The sequence below is a fragment of the Stegostoma tigrinum genome, chromosome 1 (assembly GCF_030684315.1).
Source record: "Stegostoma tigrinum isolate sSteTig4 chromosome 1, sSteTig4.hap1, whole genome shotgun sequence".
NCBI lineage: Eukaryota > Metazoa > Chordata > Chondrichthyes > Orectolobiformes > Stegostomatidae > Stegostoma > Stegostoma tigrinum.
This window is the reverse complement of record NC_081354.1, coordinates 148,432,912-148,449,245: the sequence shown is the minus strand read 5'-3', so window position 1 is coordinate 148,449,245 and position 16,334 is coordinate 148,432,912. Positions and strand designations below refer to the sequence as shown.

Sequence of the window (16,334 nt, the reverse complement as noted above, 5' to 3'; positions counted from 1 at the left end):
TCATGCCACTGAACTGCAAAAGTTAGGAAAATTATAGGTTCAACATTGTTAAGTGCTATTAGCCAGGACAGCGTGTACACCGATTAATTGTAATTTCAGGTTTTAAAATAGAACATAGAACATAGAACATAGAACAGTACAGCACAGAACAGGCCCTTCAGCCAACAATGTTGTGCCGACCATTGATCCTCATGGATGCACCCTCAAATTTCTGTGACCATATGCATGTCCAGCAGTCTCTTAAATGACCCCAATGACCTTGCTTCCACAACTGCTGCTGGCAACGCATTCCATGCTCTCACAACTCTCAAAATAACATTTTATTTTCCAATATTTTCAAAAATACCAAATAATGTATTCCAGGGAGGCAATGGCCTAATGGTATTATGGTTGGATGGTTAATCCAGAAACCCAGATAGTGTTCTGTGGACCTGAATTTGAATCCCACCATGGTAGATGGTGCAATTTGAATTTAATAATGATCATCTCTATTATTGGGATAACCCATCAGGCTCACTAATGTCTTTTATGGAAGGGAAGTGCCAGTTCTGAGGAAGGGTACCAGACCCGAAGCGTTAACTCTGATTTTCTCTTCACAAATGCTGCCAGATCTGCTGAGTTTTCCAGCAACTTCTGTTTTTGTTGCATCCTTACTTGGTCTGACCTATAAGTGACTCCACACCCACAGCAATGTGGTTAACTCTTAACTGTCCTCTGGGAGAAGCAATAAATGCTGGCCTAGCCAGCGACGTCCTCAGCTTGTGAATGAATTTTGGAAAGAGTTTAGAAACACATATGTGTGTGCCTATACATGCAGATACACATAAAAAGACATATTCACATACACATGCATCAGTGGCAGACACAAGCAAATTTCTCTCTCTTCCATCAGACATAATTTTACGGATGCTGTCAATGTTTGCCATGTTAAAGCTTCACCAGACTTTCAGATGAGGTATGAAACAAAGAACCTGACAGCTCCATCACCATCACCAGCCCAGTGCATCCCCTCCCCCCACTGCACCACACAACCAGCCCAGCTCTTCCCCCCCACCCACTGCATCCCAAAACCAGTCCTACCTGTCTCTGCCTCCCTAACCGGTTCTTCCTCTCACCCATCCCTTCCTCCCACCCCAAGCCGCACCCCCATCTACCTACTAACCTCATCCCACCTCCTTGACCTGTCCGTCTTCCCTGGACTGACCTATCCCCTCCCTACCTCCCCACCTACACCCTCTCCACCTATCTTCTTTACTCTCCATCTTCGGTCCGCCTCCCCCTCTCTCCCTATTTATTCCAGTTCCCTCCCCCCATCCCCCTCTCTGATGAAGGGTCTAGGCCCGAAACGTCAGCTTTTGTGCTCCTGAGATGCTGCTTGGCCTGCTGTGTTCATCCAGCCTCACATTTTATTATCTTGGAATCTCCAGCATCTGCAGTTCCCATTATCTCAGCTCCATTACCATTGTTGGGTTTCTTTTCAGGCTCATTCGTTGGCACCAGTGGCGTCCATGGTGTAGCATGTACAGCTTTACTCCATTCACTCCAAGTGCCAACCTCGCTGTCCTTAGCAGCAACTTGTATAATGTGTTCTTTTCCCATATATGCATCAGTAATTGTATGAAAGGGAACATCTGTCACCTCAACCTGGAAGCAAGAAGAAACAGTTCATTAGCCATGAAGACATCTCACTGAATTTCAACTGTTTTTAAATGGTTTTCACCTTTCTGAAATGGCATCTTTTGCCAACCCCTCCATATCCCATAGTGATCAAAAATGACTGTGCTGCAAACTCCGATTCTTAATGCTTCCAAATGTTGCTCGTGGCAGCAACAGATGCACCCCATCCCCCACCACCGATGTTGAGCAGGGCACAAGAAGGGCGGGAAATGAACTCTGTTTTTCTTATAGTTAAATCTTATATCTTAATTTCAGTCTTATATCTTAATATTTTCTTTAAGTTATTGAGAACGTGGTGACATATTACATTTTTCACTATTTATTTGTTAAATACAAGTGACAGTAACTCATTCAATTCAATTCAGAGAAATACCATCAAAATCTCAACTCTTAATCTCCTCAATTTTAGTGCTACACAATACTTAATTGTTCTGCTGTTTGAAATGGCTTTCACAATAAATGAATGATTAAATTTAAATTGGAGGGAACTAACCATTCAGAGGAACTTACCAATCTTGTTGTATAACATGTTTATATTGTATAAGTATTATATTATGAAACGTTTTCAAATAAAATTAACAATTTATACCACAGCAGGTTGATGTGGAAATCATCAGGTGAAAATGCAAGGCTGTGACCATCACCAACACGAGACAATCTAACCACAATCCCTCGACATTCAATGACAGCACCATCACTGAATCCCCCACTAACAATATCTTGGGGCGACCATTGACCAGAAATTCAATTGGACTCGCCACATCAACATAATGTCAACAAGAGCAGGTCAGAGGCTAGGATCACCTCTTGAGCTCCCAAAGCTGTCCATCATCTAAAAGGCCCAAGTCAGGAGTGTGATAGAATACTCCCCACTTGCCTGGTTGGCTACAGCTCCAGCAACACAAAAAGCCTGATATCATCCAGACTAAAGCAGCCTGCTTGATTGGCACCACATCCACATGCATCAACTTCCTCCACCAACAAAACTCAGTACTATACCACTATCTACAAAATGCACTCTCAAAAATTCACAAAAGATTTAGACAGCACCTTCCAAACCCGTGACCACTTCCATCTAGAAGGGGAAGGGCAGCAGATACATGCAAGCACCACCATCTGCAAGGTCCTCTCCACGCCACTCACCATCGCTGTTCCTTCACTGCTGCTGTGGCAAAATCCTGGAATTCCCTCCCTAAGGGCATTGTGGGTCAACCCACAGCAGGTGGACTGCAGCAATTCAAGAAGGCAGATCACCACCACTTTCTCAAGGGCAACTAGAGACGGGTAATAAATGCTGGCCAGCCAGCGACACCCTCATCCCAGAAATGAATAAATAAAAATTATGACTTCAACTGTAGAAAAAATAAATTAGTAAGTCAGAATGGGTCTACTGGCCTTGTTTTGGTTAAATACAAACTGACATATGTTTGTACTTACCTCATAGCCATATTCAAAAAGTTAATAAGCATCACAATCAATACTAACAGTGGAAACATGGCTCAACTCCATGTTTTGTTTCAGCTCTGATATCTTAGAAGATGTCCCATTCAGCAGAAAATTAGTATTCCTAAGCCAGCAAGCCTTAATTATGGCCTGGCTCCATGGCACAGGAGAAACTCAGATAAGCTTGGATTTCCAGATTAAATTCAGACTCATTCTTTGTGGAAAGAATCAACTTGAAGTATCTGGAAATAGAAATTGAAAATGTGAGAACGACAGGGTGTTTTAGTTGACAGCTGACTTAAAATAAAAATATATATTAACATTGGTATTACAGCCGTGTGTCTCATGATAAAATGTATATTAACATTGAGACTTTTTAAATGAAGATTTCTGTTGGATGGTCTCATTTTATTTCTGGATCTACCTGACTGTTAGTTGACCTGGATAATTCAGTGACTTGAAATGGCATCTACCATTTAGTGTGCACTAGAGTCACACCTATGGCAGATCTGGTTGTTCTAAGAGTTTTACAGCCTTAAATTAAACCAACTGAAGATGGCTGTATCTTATATGCTCCAATGATGCTTGTCGACATATTGGCAGATTTTATTAAATTCATGGCAAGATTTGAGGGATGATTTTAAAATCCTCTATCCAGCAGATAGGGTGCTACCAAACTTAAAATTGAAATGGTCAATGAAACTGCTCCAACACTCTGCCAGAAATTACCATGCAATTAGGTAGCAGATGATCCATCAGTTACACTGGGTGTTAAATAAAGTGGCAACTTCACAGGAAATAAACATTCAGCAGCTCTATGTTCTTTCAAAATTCTGTTAGTTCACGGATGAGCTGTAACTCAACTTTACTTGGCCATCTTTGATCCATATACCTCAATGTGCTTGCATTACATCAATACTGAAAATTTCAATTGTTGCAGCATCAATGTCGTTTTGGGAGAGTGAATTTCAGATTTCCATGATCCTTTGAATGAAAAAACACTTCCTGATTTCATTGCCAAATGACCTGGCCCTAATTTTAAGATTATGCGCTCCTGTTCCAGTGGAAATAATTTCTCTGCATTTCTACTCTATCAAGTTCCTGGATCATTTTAAACAGCTTGATAAGATTACCCTCAACCATCCTCCAGGGAATAAAAACCAAATTTCTGTATAACCTGTCCTAATACTACAACTCTTCTACCTGATATAATTCTAGTGAATCTGCAATGTATAAACTCCAAGACCAATATATTTTTGATGAGACTCAGTACCTAAAAGCAGTGCTCCAGATGAGGTTCGAAAGCCCTGTACTAATGAAGCATTACTTCCTCACTTTTCAATTCCAATAATCTTGTGAGAAAGCTTATTAATTCACTAGTCTTTTTGATAAATGCCACAGTTGCTTTTGGCTCCAGCTCCACTGTCACCATGACTGATCACCAACAATGCCCCCACCCCTGGAATGCACAACTATTTGATGACAAGCTAATAAAACCAAGCTCATATACTTGAAACTCCTAACCTCTGGTGTCATGGGGTGGCATGATGGCTCAGAGCACTAAGGTCATGGGTTCAATTCCACCCTTGGGCGACTGTCTGTGTGGAGTTTGCATGTTAAACTTGATGGCTGAATAGCCTGCTTCCACACTGTAGGGATGCTGTGAAATAACTGTAATACAACTATGACCTTGGTGATGTGAGTGAAGTGATATGTTTCAAGTATTTTTAGTTTCAATTTTAGATTTTTGGGAGGGGAAGGGGGGACATCAAGAGTCTGTTCCCATAGTATGGGTTCTAAAGATACTACACATAAATACTTGCTTCCTTTGGGTATGCCAAAACGAAAACAGACTCACAATACACAAATTAGGTTCTCCATTAAAATAAAAAGGACTGAGTACACATAATTCCTCTGGCATGTAACTGCAGTGATTGCATGAATTCATTCTACTAATCGCACTTAGAACTCTCCAGGTTTTCATTTAATGTATGTCAGACACATAACACCACTCAAAATTTATATTTTTATTTAAAGTTTAACAGTGAGAGCTAGATATTGATGTATTTACAGTTTAGCAAGCACCCATAAAAAAGTAATCAGAGATAATGGGAACTGCAGATGCTGGAAAATCCGAGATAACAAAGTGTGGAACTGGACGAACACAGCAGGTCAAGCAGCATCTTAGGGGCACAACTGCTATGCCTGCTGTGTTCATCCAGCTCCACACTTTGTTATCCCATAAAAAAGGAAGTTTATTTTTCAAAAATCATTCTTTATGTAGCTGAGTACAACTCTGAAATTGAATCTGTCCTGATCAGTTAAAAATAAACTCACTACCAGGGTGACAAGTGCAAAGTAATTCCAATTCCTAAATAAAACAGAAAAGGCTGGAGAAACTCAGCAGATCTGGCAGTCGCAGGAGAGAGAAAGAGTTAGCATTTTGAGTCCATTCACATGGAGTCAAAGAAAAGTCATTGGACTTGAAACATTAATTCTGTTTCTTACACCAAAGATGCTGCCAGATCCACTGAAGTTTTTTTCCAAACTTCCTGGTTTAATTCAAATTTTCAGAACCTGCAGTACTTTATTTATACTCCGTTGATATATCCAGGCAGATTCATTTTACAGTAAAATGGGTTTTGACAGGACTGCTAAAGCTGTATAATCATAATTTAGTTTATGTTTTAAAATATACAAGGTCTGAACAAAATTGGAATTGAACGCTCCCGTCTTTTTGGGCTAGTCATATATTTAAAATAACATACACCTTTATTTTTGTAAAATAACACTTTAAATTATGAATATACATTTCTTGTAAAACAATATGTATGACTCATTGCATTAAGAAAGCTCACCCAATAGTTCAATCAATAAATTTACTTACTCTCAGGCTTGATTTCTTGCAGAATCAAATTCTAATGGTTTTATGAATGCCCTCAGCAATACAAACCAGTAAGTGCCTCTACACAATCCCTGGTTCCAACAGAACAATTTAACTTCAACTGCATCTGAGATTAGAAGATGACAGCTTCCTGGGTTTGGAGGTTTGGAAGAATAAAAAGTCAATCTCAAAGCCAGATTTTCACTCATTCCTGGTAATGTCGGCAGGGGGAGACTTGCTCTCCTGGAGAGGGGGACAGTTTCAATGTGAAGTCAGAGCTGCATCAATTCCAAAGTTCAAAGACTCACTTCCAGAGACATTAAGCCCATTCTCCAGATCAGTGTAAAGTCCCCTTGACTCTCACATTGATAGCTCATTCATCCACTCACCCCACTTCATACTCACCCTTCTATACCGCCTCCACTCTCCACCCCACACCCTACTTAACCAGAATTAATTTTCTAAACAGAACTCTTACACCCCATAATAACATTTGGAAGTTTTTGGACTTGTCAAGACTAAACCTGTCAAAATAAATAAGCATGAAGGGTCTAGGCCCGAAACATCAGCTTTTGTGCTCCTGACATGCTGCTTGGCCTGCTGTGTTCATTCAGCTTCACACTTTGTTATCTAAAATAAATAAGCATCATTTGATTAGACATTGAAAAACCAATATCCTTTTTGGAAGTTTGTAAAATGCTGTCCTTTCACTTGGCAGCTTGCTAGTTGTCAGAAATAACCAGATAATCAGATTATTTAATGGTCACTTATCTTCTTTTAATCATTCTTTTAATAATTTGTGTCCAGCTGCAGATCCTGTTAGACTGTATGACAGCTCTGGAGTTGTGGATAGACTCACTTTGGAGCATACATGATGCTGAGGGGGTCGTGGATAGCACGTTTAGCGAATTGGCCACACCGCAGTTTAGGATTGCTGAGGGAGAAAGGGAATGGGTGACTAAAAGGCAGAGAAAGAGCAGGAAGGCAGTGCAGGTGTCCCCTGCGGTCATCTCCCTCTAAGACAGGTATTCCGTTTTGGATACTGTTGGGGGAGATGGCTCACCAGAGGAAGGCAGCAGTAGCCAGATTCATGGCAACATGGCTGGCTCTGCTGTACGGAAGCGTGGGTAAAAGAGTAGAAGGGCCATAGTCATTGGGGACTCAATTGTGAGAGGACTAGATAGGCGGTTCTGTGGTCGAAAATGAGAATCCCGAATGGTATGTTGCCTCCCAGGTGCATGGGTCAGGGATGTCTCAGATCGGCTACAGAACATTCTGAAGGGGGAGGACGAACAGCCAGTTGTCGTGGTGCATATAGGCACCAATGATATCGGCAGAAAACGGGATGAGGTCCTACAAGCAGAATTTAGGCAGTTAGGAGCCAAGTTAAAAAGTAGGACCGCAAAGGTAGTAATCTCAGGATTGCGACCAGTGCCACGTGCTAGTCAGAGCAGAAATAAAAGAATAGCCAGGTTGAATGTGTGGCTTGAGAGATGGTGCAGGAGGGAGGGGTTCAGATTTTTGGGGCATTGGGACTGGTTCTGGGGAAGGTGGAACTATTACAAATTGGACGGTCTACATCTGGGCTGGACTGGAACCAATGTCCTTGGGGGTGCTTTTGCTAATGCTGTGGGGGAGGGTTTAAACTAATGTGGCAGGGGAATGGGAACCAAATATTGGACAGAAAGGAGGTAGTAACTAAAGCCTGTAGGAAACGAGATAACGAAGACAGCGTGACTGAAGGGAAGAGTAGGCAGGGAGCAGATGATGAACACAAACGGACAGGTGGTCTGAGGAACATTTTGTTTTAATACGAGAAGTGTAGTAGATAAGGCAGATGAACGTAGGGCTTGGATTAGTACCTGAGAGTATGATGTTATTGCTATTACTGAGACTTGGCTGAGAGAAGGGCAAGATTAGCAACTAAATATCCCAGGATACAGATGCTTCAGGTGGGAGAGAGAGGGAGGTAAAAGGGGTGGAGAAGTTGCATTACTGGTCAAAGGCGATATCACAGCTGTGCTGATGGAGGGCACTATGGAGGACTCGAGCAGAGAGGCAATATGGGCAGAACTCAGAAATAGGAAGGATGCTGTACTACAGGCCTCCCAACAGCGAGCATGAGATAGAGGTACAAATATGTAGATAGATTGTGGAAAGATGTAGGTGCAACAGGGTGGTGGTGTTGGGAGATTTTAATTTTCCCAACATTGACTGGGATTCACTTAGTGTTTGGGGTCAAGATGGACCACAATTCACAAGAAGCATCCAGGAGGGTTTTCTAGAACAGTATGTATGTAGTCCAACTCAGAAAGGGACCATACTGGACCTGGTGTTGGGGAATGAGCCTGGCCAGGTGGTTGATATTACAGCAGGGGACTACTTTGGAAATAGTGACCACAATTCCGTAAGTTTTAAAACACACATAGACAAAGATGAAAGTGGCCCTAAAGGAAGAGTTCCAATCTGGAGGAAGGCCAACTATACCAAAATTCGGCAGGGTCTGGGAAATGTAGATTGGGAGAAGCTGTTTGAAGGTAAATCCACATTTGATATGTGGGAGGCTTTGAAAGAGAGGTTGATTAGCATGCAGGAGAGACATGTTCCTGTGAAAATGAGGAATAGAAATGGCAAGATTAGGGAGCCATGGATGACAGGTGAAATTACAAGACTAGCTCAGAGGAAAAAGGAAACATACATAAGGTCTAGGCGACTGAAGACAGACGAAGCTTTGGAAGAATATTGGGAGTGTAGGGCAAATCTGAAATGAGGAATTAAGAGGGCTGAAAGGGGATATGAGATATCTTTAGCAAACATGGTTAAGGAAAATGCCACAATGATGCCACCCAAAGGTTGCAGGAACAGCAACTCCTATTCCGCTTGGGAACCCTGCAGCCCAATGGTATCAATGTGGACTTCACCAGCTTCAAAATCTCCCCTTCTCCCACCGCATCCCAAAACCAGCCCAGTTCGTCCCCTCCCCCCACTGCACCACACAACCAGCCCAGCTCTTCCCCTCCATCCACTGCATCCCAAAACCAGCCCAACCTGTCTCTGCCTCCCTAACCTGTTCTTCCTCTCACCCATCCCTTCCTCCCACCCCAAGCCGCACCTCCATCTCCTACCTACCAACCTCATCCCACCTTCTTGACTTGTCCGTCTTCCCTGGACTGACCTATCCCCTACCTACCTCCCCACCTCTACTCTCCTCTCCACCTATCTTCTTTTCTCTCCATCTTCGGTCCGCCTCCATCTCTCCCCCTATTTATTCCAGAACCTTCACCCCATCCCCCTCTCTGATGAAGGGTCTAGGCCCGAAACGTCAGCTTTTGTGCTCCTGAGATGCTGCTGGGCCTGCTGTTTTCATCCAGCCTCACATTTCATTATCTAAGGAAAATCTCAAAGCCTTTTAGTTATATATAAAGAGCAAGAGGGTAACTAGAGAAAGGATTGGCTCACTTAAGGACAAAGAAGTTATGCGGTGAGTGGGATAAAATGGGTAACATTCTTAACAAGTTCTTTGCATCGGTATTCACCAAGGAGAGGGACATGACAGATGTTGAGGTTAGGGATTGATGTTTGATTATTCTAGGTTAAGTCAGCATAAGTTGGGGAGGAAGTGTTGGCTATCCAAAAAGGCATTAAAATGGACAAGTCCCCAGGTCCGGATGGCTCTATGCCAAGTTATTGAGGGAAGTGAGAGAGGAAATAGCCGGGGCCTTAACAGACACCTTTGCAGCATCCTTAGACACGGATGAAGTCCCGGAGGACTGGAGAATTGCTAATGTTGTCCCTTTATTTAAGAAGGATAGCAGGGATAATCCAGGTAATTACAGACCGGTGAGCCTGATGTCAGTGGTGGGGAAGCTGCTGGAGAAGATACTGAGAGATAGAATTCATTTACATTTGGAAGAAAATGGGCTTATTAGTGATAGGCAGCATGGTTTTGTGCAGGGAAGGTCATGTTTTACCAAATTGATAGAATTCTTTGAGGAAGTGACAACGTTGATTGATGAGGGAAGGGCTGTGGATATCATATACATGGACTTCAGTAAGGTGTTTGATAAGGTTCCCCATGGCAGGCTGATGGAGAAAGCGAAGTCGCATGGGGTCCAGGGTGTGCTAGCTAGATGGATAAAAAAACTGGCCAGGCAACAGGAGACAGAGGGTAGTAGTAGAAGGGGGTTTCTCAAATTGGAGACCTGTGGCCAGTGGTGTTCCACAGGGATCCCTGTTGGCACCGCTGTTGTTTGTGATATGCATAAATGATTTGGAGGAAGGTATAGGTGGTCTGATCAACAAGTTTGCAGATGACACAAAGATTGGTGGAGTAGCAGATAGTAAAGGGGACTGTCAGAGATTACAGCAGAATATAGATAGCAGAAAGCTAGCCACCAGGATACATGAACATCAACTAGCCACAAAAAGACATGACCCACTATCACTAGTATCCTTACATACAGTTGAGGAAGGACACCACTTTGATTGGGACAACACATCCATCCTAGGACAAGCCAAACAGAGACACGCACAAGAATTCCTAGAAGCATGGCATTCCAACCGGAACTCCATCAACAAACACATTGATTTGGAGCCCATCTACCAACCTCTGAGAAAAAGAACTGGAAATGACATCACCAACACAGGAAATGACATAAACAAGGGAAATGACATCACCTACCCCAGGAAACCTAAACACATAAATAGAAAGCGGGACATAACACCAGCGCTTCACCGGAGGCTCACTGATGATGTTACCTAGAATGGTGACGAAATGTCTGAAAACGAACCTTCTAGCTCAGCAAGCAAACTTACATCCAGAACCTCAACCTGAGCTACAAATCTTCTCAAAACTCGATAGACAGATTGGAGAGTTGGGCAGATAAATGGCAGATGGAGTTCAAACCAGGAAAATGCGAGGTGATGCATTTTGGAAGATCTACTTCATGACCAAACTATACAGCAAATGGAAAAGTTCTGGGGAAAAGTGATGTTCGGCAAGATCAGGGTGTTCAGATCCATTGTTCCCTGAAGGTGGCAACGCAGGTCAATAGAGTGGTCAAGAAGGCATACAGCATGCTTTCCTTCATCGGACGGGGTATTGAGTACAAGAGTTGGCAGGTCATGTTACAGTTGTATAAGACTTTGGTTCGGCCACATTTAGAGTACTGCGTACAGTTCTGGTCGCCACATTACCAAAAGGATGTGGATGCTTTGGAGAGGGTGCAGAGCAGGTTCACCAGGATGTTGCCTGGTATAGAGGGTGCTAGCTATTAAGAAAATTGAGTAGATTAGGATTATTTTCATTAGAAAGATGGAGATTGAGGGGGGGCCAGATTGAGGCCAATAAAATCATGAGGGGTATCAAGAAGGTGGATAGCAAGAAGCTTTTTCCCCAGAGTGGGGGACTCAACTAGTAGGGGTCATGAGTTCAAAGTGAGAGGAGGAAAGTTTTGGGGGAAATACGATGGAAGGTTCTTTACGCAGAGGGTGGTGGGTGCCTGGAACGTGTTGTCTGTAGAGGTGGTAGACGCAGACATGATAGTGTCTTTTAAGATGTATCCGGACAGGTACATGGATGGGCAGAGAGCAAAGGGATACAGACCCTTAGAAAATAGATGACAGGTTTAGACAGAGGATCTTGATCGGCACAGGCTTGGAGGCCGAAGGGCCTGTTCCTGTGCTGTAATTTTCTTTGTCCTTTGTTCTTCGTCATTAGTCATTTTAGTAAAGTGACCACAGGATTACAGCATTTTGTAATGACTTGTAAAGGAGGCAACACAATTTTACTTCTACATCCTTCCCATCTCCAACCATTGTTTATACGTTCACTTTACAGGTGTTATTTAGGAAAGATTCCAAAAAGCAGCCACCTCACTGAAATTTGCACAATTTCTAAAATGCCCGCTAGGTTAATGGTGGCAGAACAGCTAAACAGCAGTGTGTGGGGTTCCCAATCTGGCTACCTTCCCACTATGTTGAAAATAACAGATGTAGAAATGAAAGCCATGGCTTCTGCCTTAGCTGCTCTTTTCTTCCTGATGGTGCAGCCTTGCTCAGGTTAGTAGTGTTATCCACAAGGAATGAACACTATTCCAAAACTGTTCCTTTTTGTTTCTTTTCACGATATGGAACTTACTGACAAGAGCTGTATTATTGCCTATTCTTAGATACCTTGAGAGGTCGATTTGTAACTTGACATTCAGCAGTCCATTTGACAAACTAACAATGCTGTTAGTTGGGGAATTGTCTTAACATCCATGAAGTAATGATTGAGTACTGCTCAAATGTCCCAGAGGTGTCAGATTATTGTAGCTATATCAAGCAAATGGCAAGTATTAGATCGCACTCAGAGCTTCTTCTTTGTGAGCATCTCCACATCATCTAGAAGGTACAATCATGAGTGTGATGGAACACTCCTCACTGGCCTGGATGAGTACAGCTCCAACAAAAAGCTTGACACCATCCTGTTCAGAGATAGTAAGAACTGTCGATGCTGGAGTCAGAAAGAAGGAGACCCAAAACGTCAGCTTTCCTGTTCCTCTGATGCTGCCTGGCCTGCTGTGTTCCTTCAGCTCCACACTGTGTTACACATTCCTGTTCAATGCTGCCTCTGATGGTCAGTAGCAGCAGTATGTATTGTCTACAAGCAATGCAGAAATTAACTCAAGATCCTCAGACATCACCTTTCAAACCCACAACCACTTTCACTTGGAAAAGCAAAGGCAGCAGATGCATGGGACCACCTCCATCTGCAAGTTTCAGCGAGAGTAGGAACTGCAGATGCTGGAGAATCTGAGATAACAAGGTGTAGAGCTGGACGAATACAGCAGGCCAAGCAGCATCGGAGGAGCAGGAAAGCTGACATTTCGGGCCTAGACCCTTCTTCAGAAACCGTGAGCCTTCCTGCTCCTCCGATGCTGCTTGGCCTACTGTGTTCATCCAGAGGTACACCTTGTTATCTCCATCTGCAAGTTCCTCTCTAAGCCACTCACTACCCTGCCTTGCAAATACATTGTTATGTCTTCAGTATCACTGGGTCAAAATGCTGGAACTCCCTCACTAACTTACACCAAATGGACTGCACCAGTTCAAGAAGGCAGCTCACCACCACCTTCTCAGGGGCAACTAGAGAAAAATAGGAAATGAACGTTGACCCAACCGGTAATGCCCATCTCTTTGTGAATGACTATCAAAAGTCAATGTCTGGGCTTTACTTGTTGGGAATGATCACTGGCATATGGGTGGCATGCATATTAATTGTCACATCAGCCTAGATGGCATTCTGCATTGTACGTGGGGGCGCTGATTCATTTCAGAAGAATTGCGAATGGCATTTTACACCACAATCATGAGCAAACCATCCCACATTTAATATAATAATTGTAGGAAAGACATTGATGGTGTAGTTGAACAAAGTTAGAGTCCAGAATGCTGGCCTGAGCAATGTCCCCACTGTAGAGTCCATTTGGAGTGTAGGATTTCTGCTGTACTTACAGCAAAGCTGCTGGTGCAGAATAATAGTAACTTCAAGGAAATGCCAGGACTTCATGCCTAAGCACAGCATAGAAAAATATATCCAAACAAGTCAAAAACACTGACAATGGAATATTGGAAATGAAGAAGAGATCTGAAGTTTGGAACAGTGACTTTTTCAAGTTCTTTGTATCCTACAGTATGGAGAATGTTCCAACAGTAGATTTGTTGGGTATATTATGAAAGTAGCAAAGAAAATACATATAGACTGAGGGCAAATGTATTCCAATTGTCCAAAGGAAGTGTACAGCATGCTTGATTGACATTATAATTGATGTAGAAGGGTCATGCTCCCTGGGTAAATTAAAATAATTCTCTCCTTAATCTGTTTGCCCAGGTTGAACAAAAGTTCATTGCAGTCAGCGATTATACTTACAAATTTCCTTTCCTGAAATAGACTGCCGTACACAGAATCAAACGGTACAGAAGGACACAATTTGCCAATGGAAACTAGGCCCACTCCTCTTTCACCAAAGCCCTTCAATATTTTGTTCTGGAGCATATTGCTCCAATTTCAATTTGAATGTTACTCTTGAATCACCTTCTCTCAGTCAGTGCCTGTCAGAACGCAATAACTCATTGCATCAAAAAAAAACTCATCTCCCCTTGGTTATTTTGACAACGAACATAAATCTCTCCCCTCTGGCTCCAAATCCTCTTGCCATTCGGAACAGTTTCTACCTATTTACTCTATCAAAATTCCTCAACTTGAACATCTCTGTTTCATTTCATACAATATATAAAGTATCAAGTTATATTATGTTATGCTTTTGCATTCATTCATTGTTGAATGTTTGTACTCATGTCCAGTGCTGTATTCATCACTCTGTGGAACATGGCAGTGCCTGCAGGCTCAGTTGGACCTCTCTTCTATGTATTGTAAAGGATATTGTCTGAGAGCACACTCATTGAGCATAATTGGAATGTCATAGGTAAACTCAAATCCCTGTAAGGAATATGACATGAGTTGGACCTTCAATGTGGACAGTGCTCTCAACACCACTTAAGCCCCTCATTTTCATAACGTGGCTGATTGCTCCTACCATACCCAGGAACCAGCCCTCTTCATACCTCTGTGCCCCTAACACACCCTCTGTCTGACCCTGGATTCCTCTCACACTCTTCCATGGAATTCCCACTCCACCACCTCCAGTCATTGCTTCTGCTGGTCCTAAGACTTCATGCAAATTACCATTCTCCTGTTGCCCTCCATCATGCCACTGAGTTCAACAAGAAAAATCACTGACAACAGACACAAATTCACCATACTTACTGCTGAATACCACTATTTGACAAACATGAGCCAGGTGCTGCAAGATTTTTGTATGTACTGACTTTATCAAAATGTAGGATGCAATTACCAACATTTTAGTGTAATGAATGTTCATGGCATGCTCATGTATTCAAGTAGGAACCTGGCACAGTACTATGAGAGGGACAACCCACGACAATCACACCACTAAGTTAACAGTGCCATTTCACAAGTGAAATTTCAGCTCCCGTCTCATTCGCTTCCCCGGCTTACTTTTCCCGATTTTGCAGCAGCCATAAAATTGACCCCATTGTAAGGGGGCATTTAACAATCAGATTTGAGTTTAAAACATATTTTGCTGTCCTCAGGGACTCACGGATTCAGACATTTACAAATGAAGGCTGCTTGGCCCATTGTATCCATGCCAATAAACAAAGACCTCACCACACTAATCCCATTTTCCAGCATTTGAAATTTAGCCCTAGAGGCTATAGCAATGCAAGTTAATTTCTAAATGCTGTTTAAATATTTCAAGAGTTTCTGCCTCAACCATCCTTTCAGGCAGTGAGTTCCAGACTCCCACAAACAACAGTGAATAAAAAATTCAACCCTCCTCATGGCTTTCTACCCCTTACGTCACCTTACATCTATGTCCCCGATTAGTTGTACTAATATAAAAAGTGCCTACCTTTCCACTCTGTGTCCTATGCTTATATAGCTCCATAATGTCCTTTCTCAATCTTTGCTGCTCCAAAGAAAGTAATCTCAGCCTATCTAACCTCTCCTCATATTTTGGCTCCTCCAGCCAAGGCAGCATCCCGGTAAATTTTCTCTGCATCCACTCAAGTGCAATTACATCCTTCCTATAATGTGGCGACTAGAACTGTATGCAGTACTCCAGATGTGTTAGAACCAGTGTTTTATACAGTTTCAGCATAATTCCTTGCTCTCTGTTCTCTGCTTAGACTAATAAAGGCAAGTAACCCATATGCCTTCTTTACCACCTTATCTACCTTCTCTTCAGAGATCTGTGGCTACAAAGGCCCATCCTATGTTCAGTACTTTCCAGGGTCCAAACATTCATTATGTAAACTCTTGTTTCAGAATCATAGAATCCATACAGTGCAAATACTCCATTTGGTTAATCAAGTCTGCACTGACCCTCCAAGGAGCACTCCCTCCCAGACCACATACACCCCAATCTCCATAACTCTGCATTTACCATGACTAATCCACCTCGCCTGCATATTGGGCAGCCTGCCTGGACACTGCGGGTCAAGTTAGCATGGCCAATCCATGGCACCTGAACATTTTTGGACTCTGGGGGAAATGGGAGGAAATACACACAGACACGGGGAGAATGTGCAAACTCCACACAGACAGTCACCCGAGGCTGGAATCAAACCCTGGTTCCTGGCACTGTGAGGCAGCAGTGCTAACCACTGAGCCACTTTACCACCACTTTACTATTCACCATCCTAACAAGCATTTTTGACACCAGCAAACCTCTGGATCATATCCCCTCAATTTATGTGTAAATCA

At 42.8% G+C, this 16,334-nt stretch overlaps 1 protein-coding gene across 5 annotated transcripts in view; it reads right to left on the bottom strand.

The window, feature by feature from the left end:
* cntfr (ciliary neurotrophic factor receptor) overlaps window positions 1–16,334 on the bottom strand; it is a 380,088-nt gene that overhangs the window by 17,506 nt on the left and 346,248 nt on the right. For all 5 annotated transcript variants that reach the window (XM_059649256.1, XM_059649278.1, XM_059649273.1 and 2 more), the window contains one exon: window positions 1,461–1,644. In XM_059649256.1, the coding sequence (XP_059505239.1) occupies window positions 1,461–1,644 (184 nt within the window). The remainder of the gene's footprint in view (window positions 1–1,460; window positions 1,645–16,334) is intronic.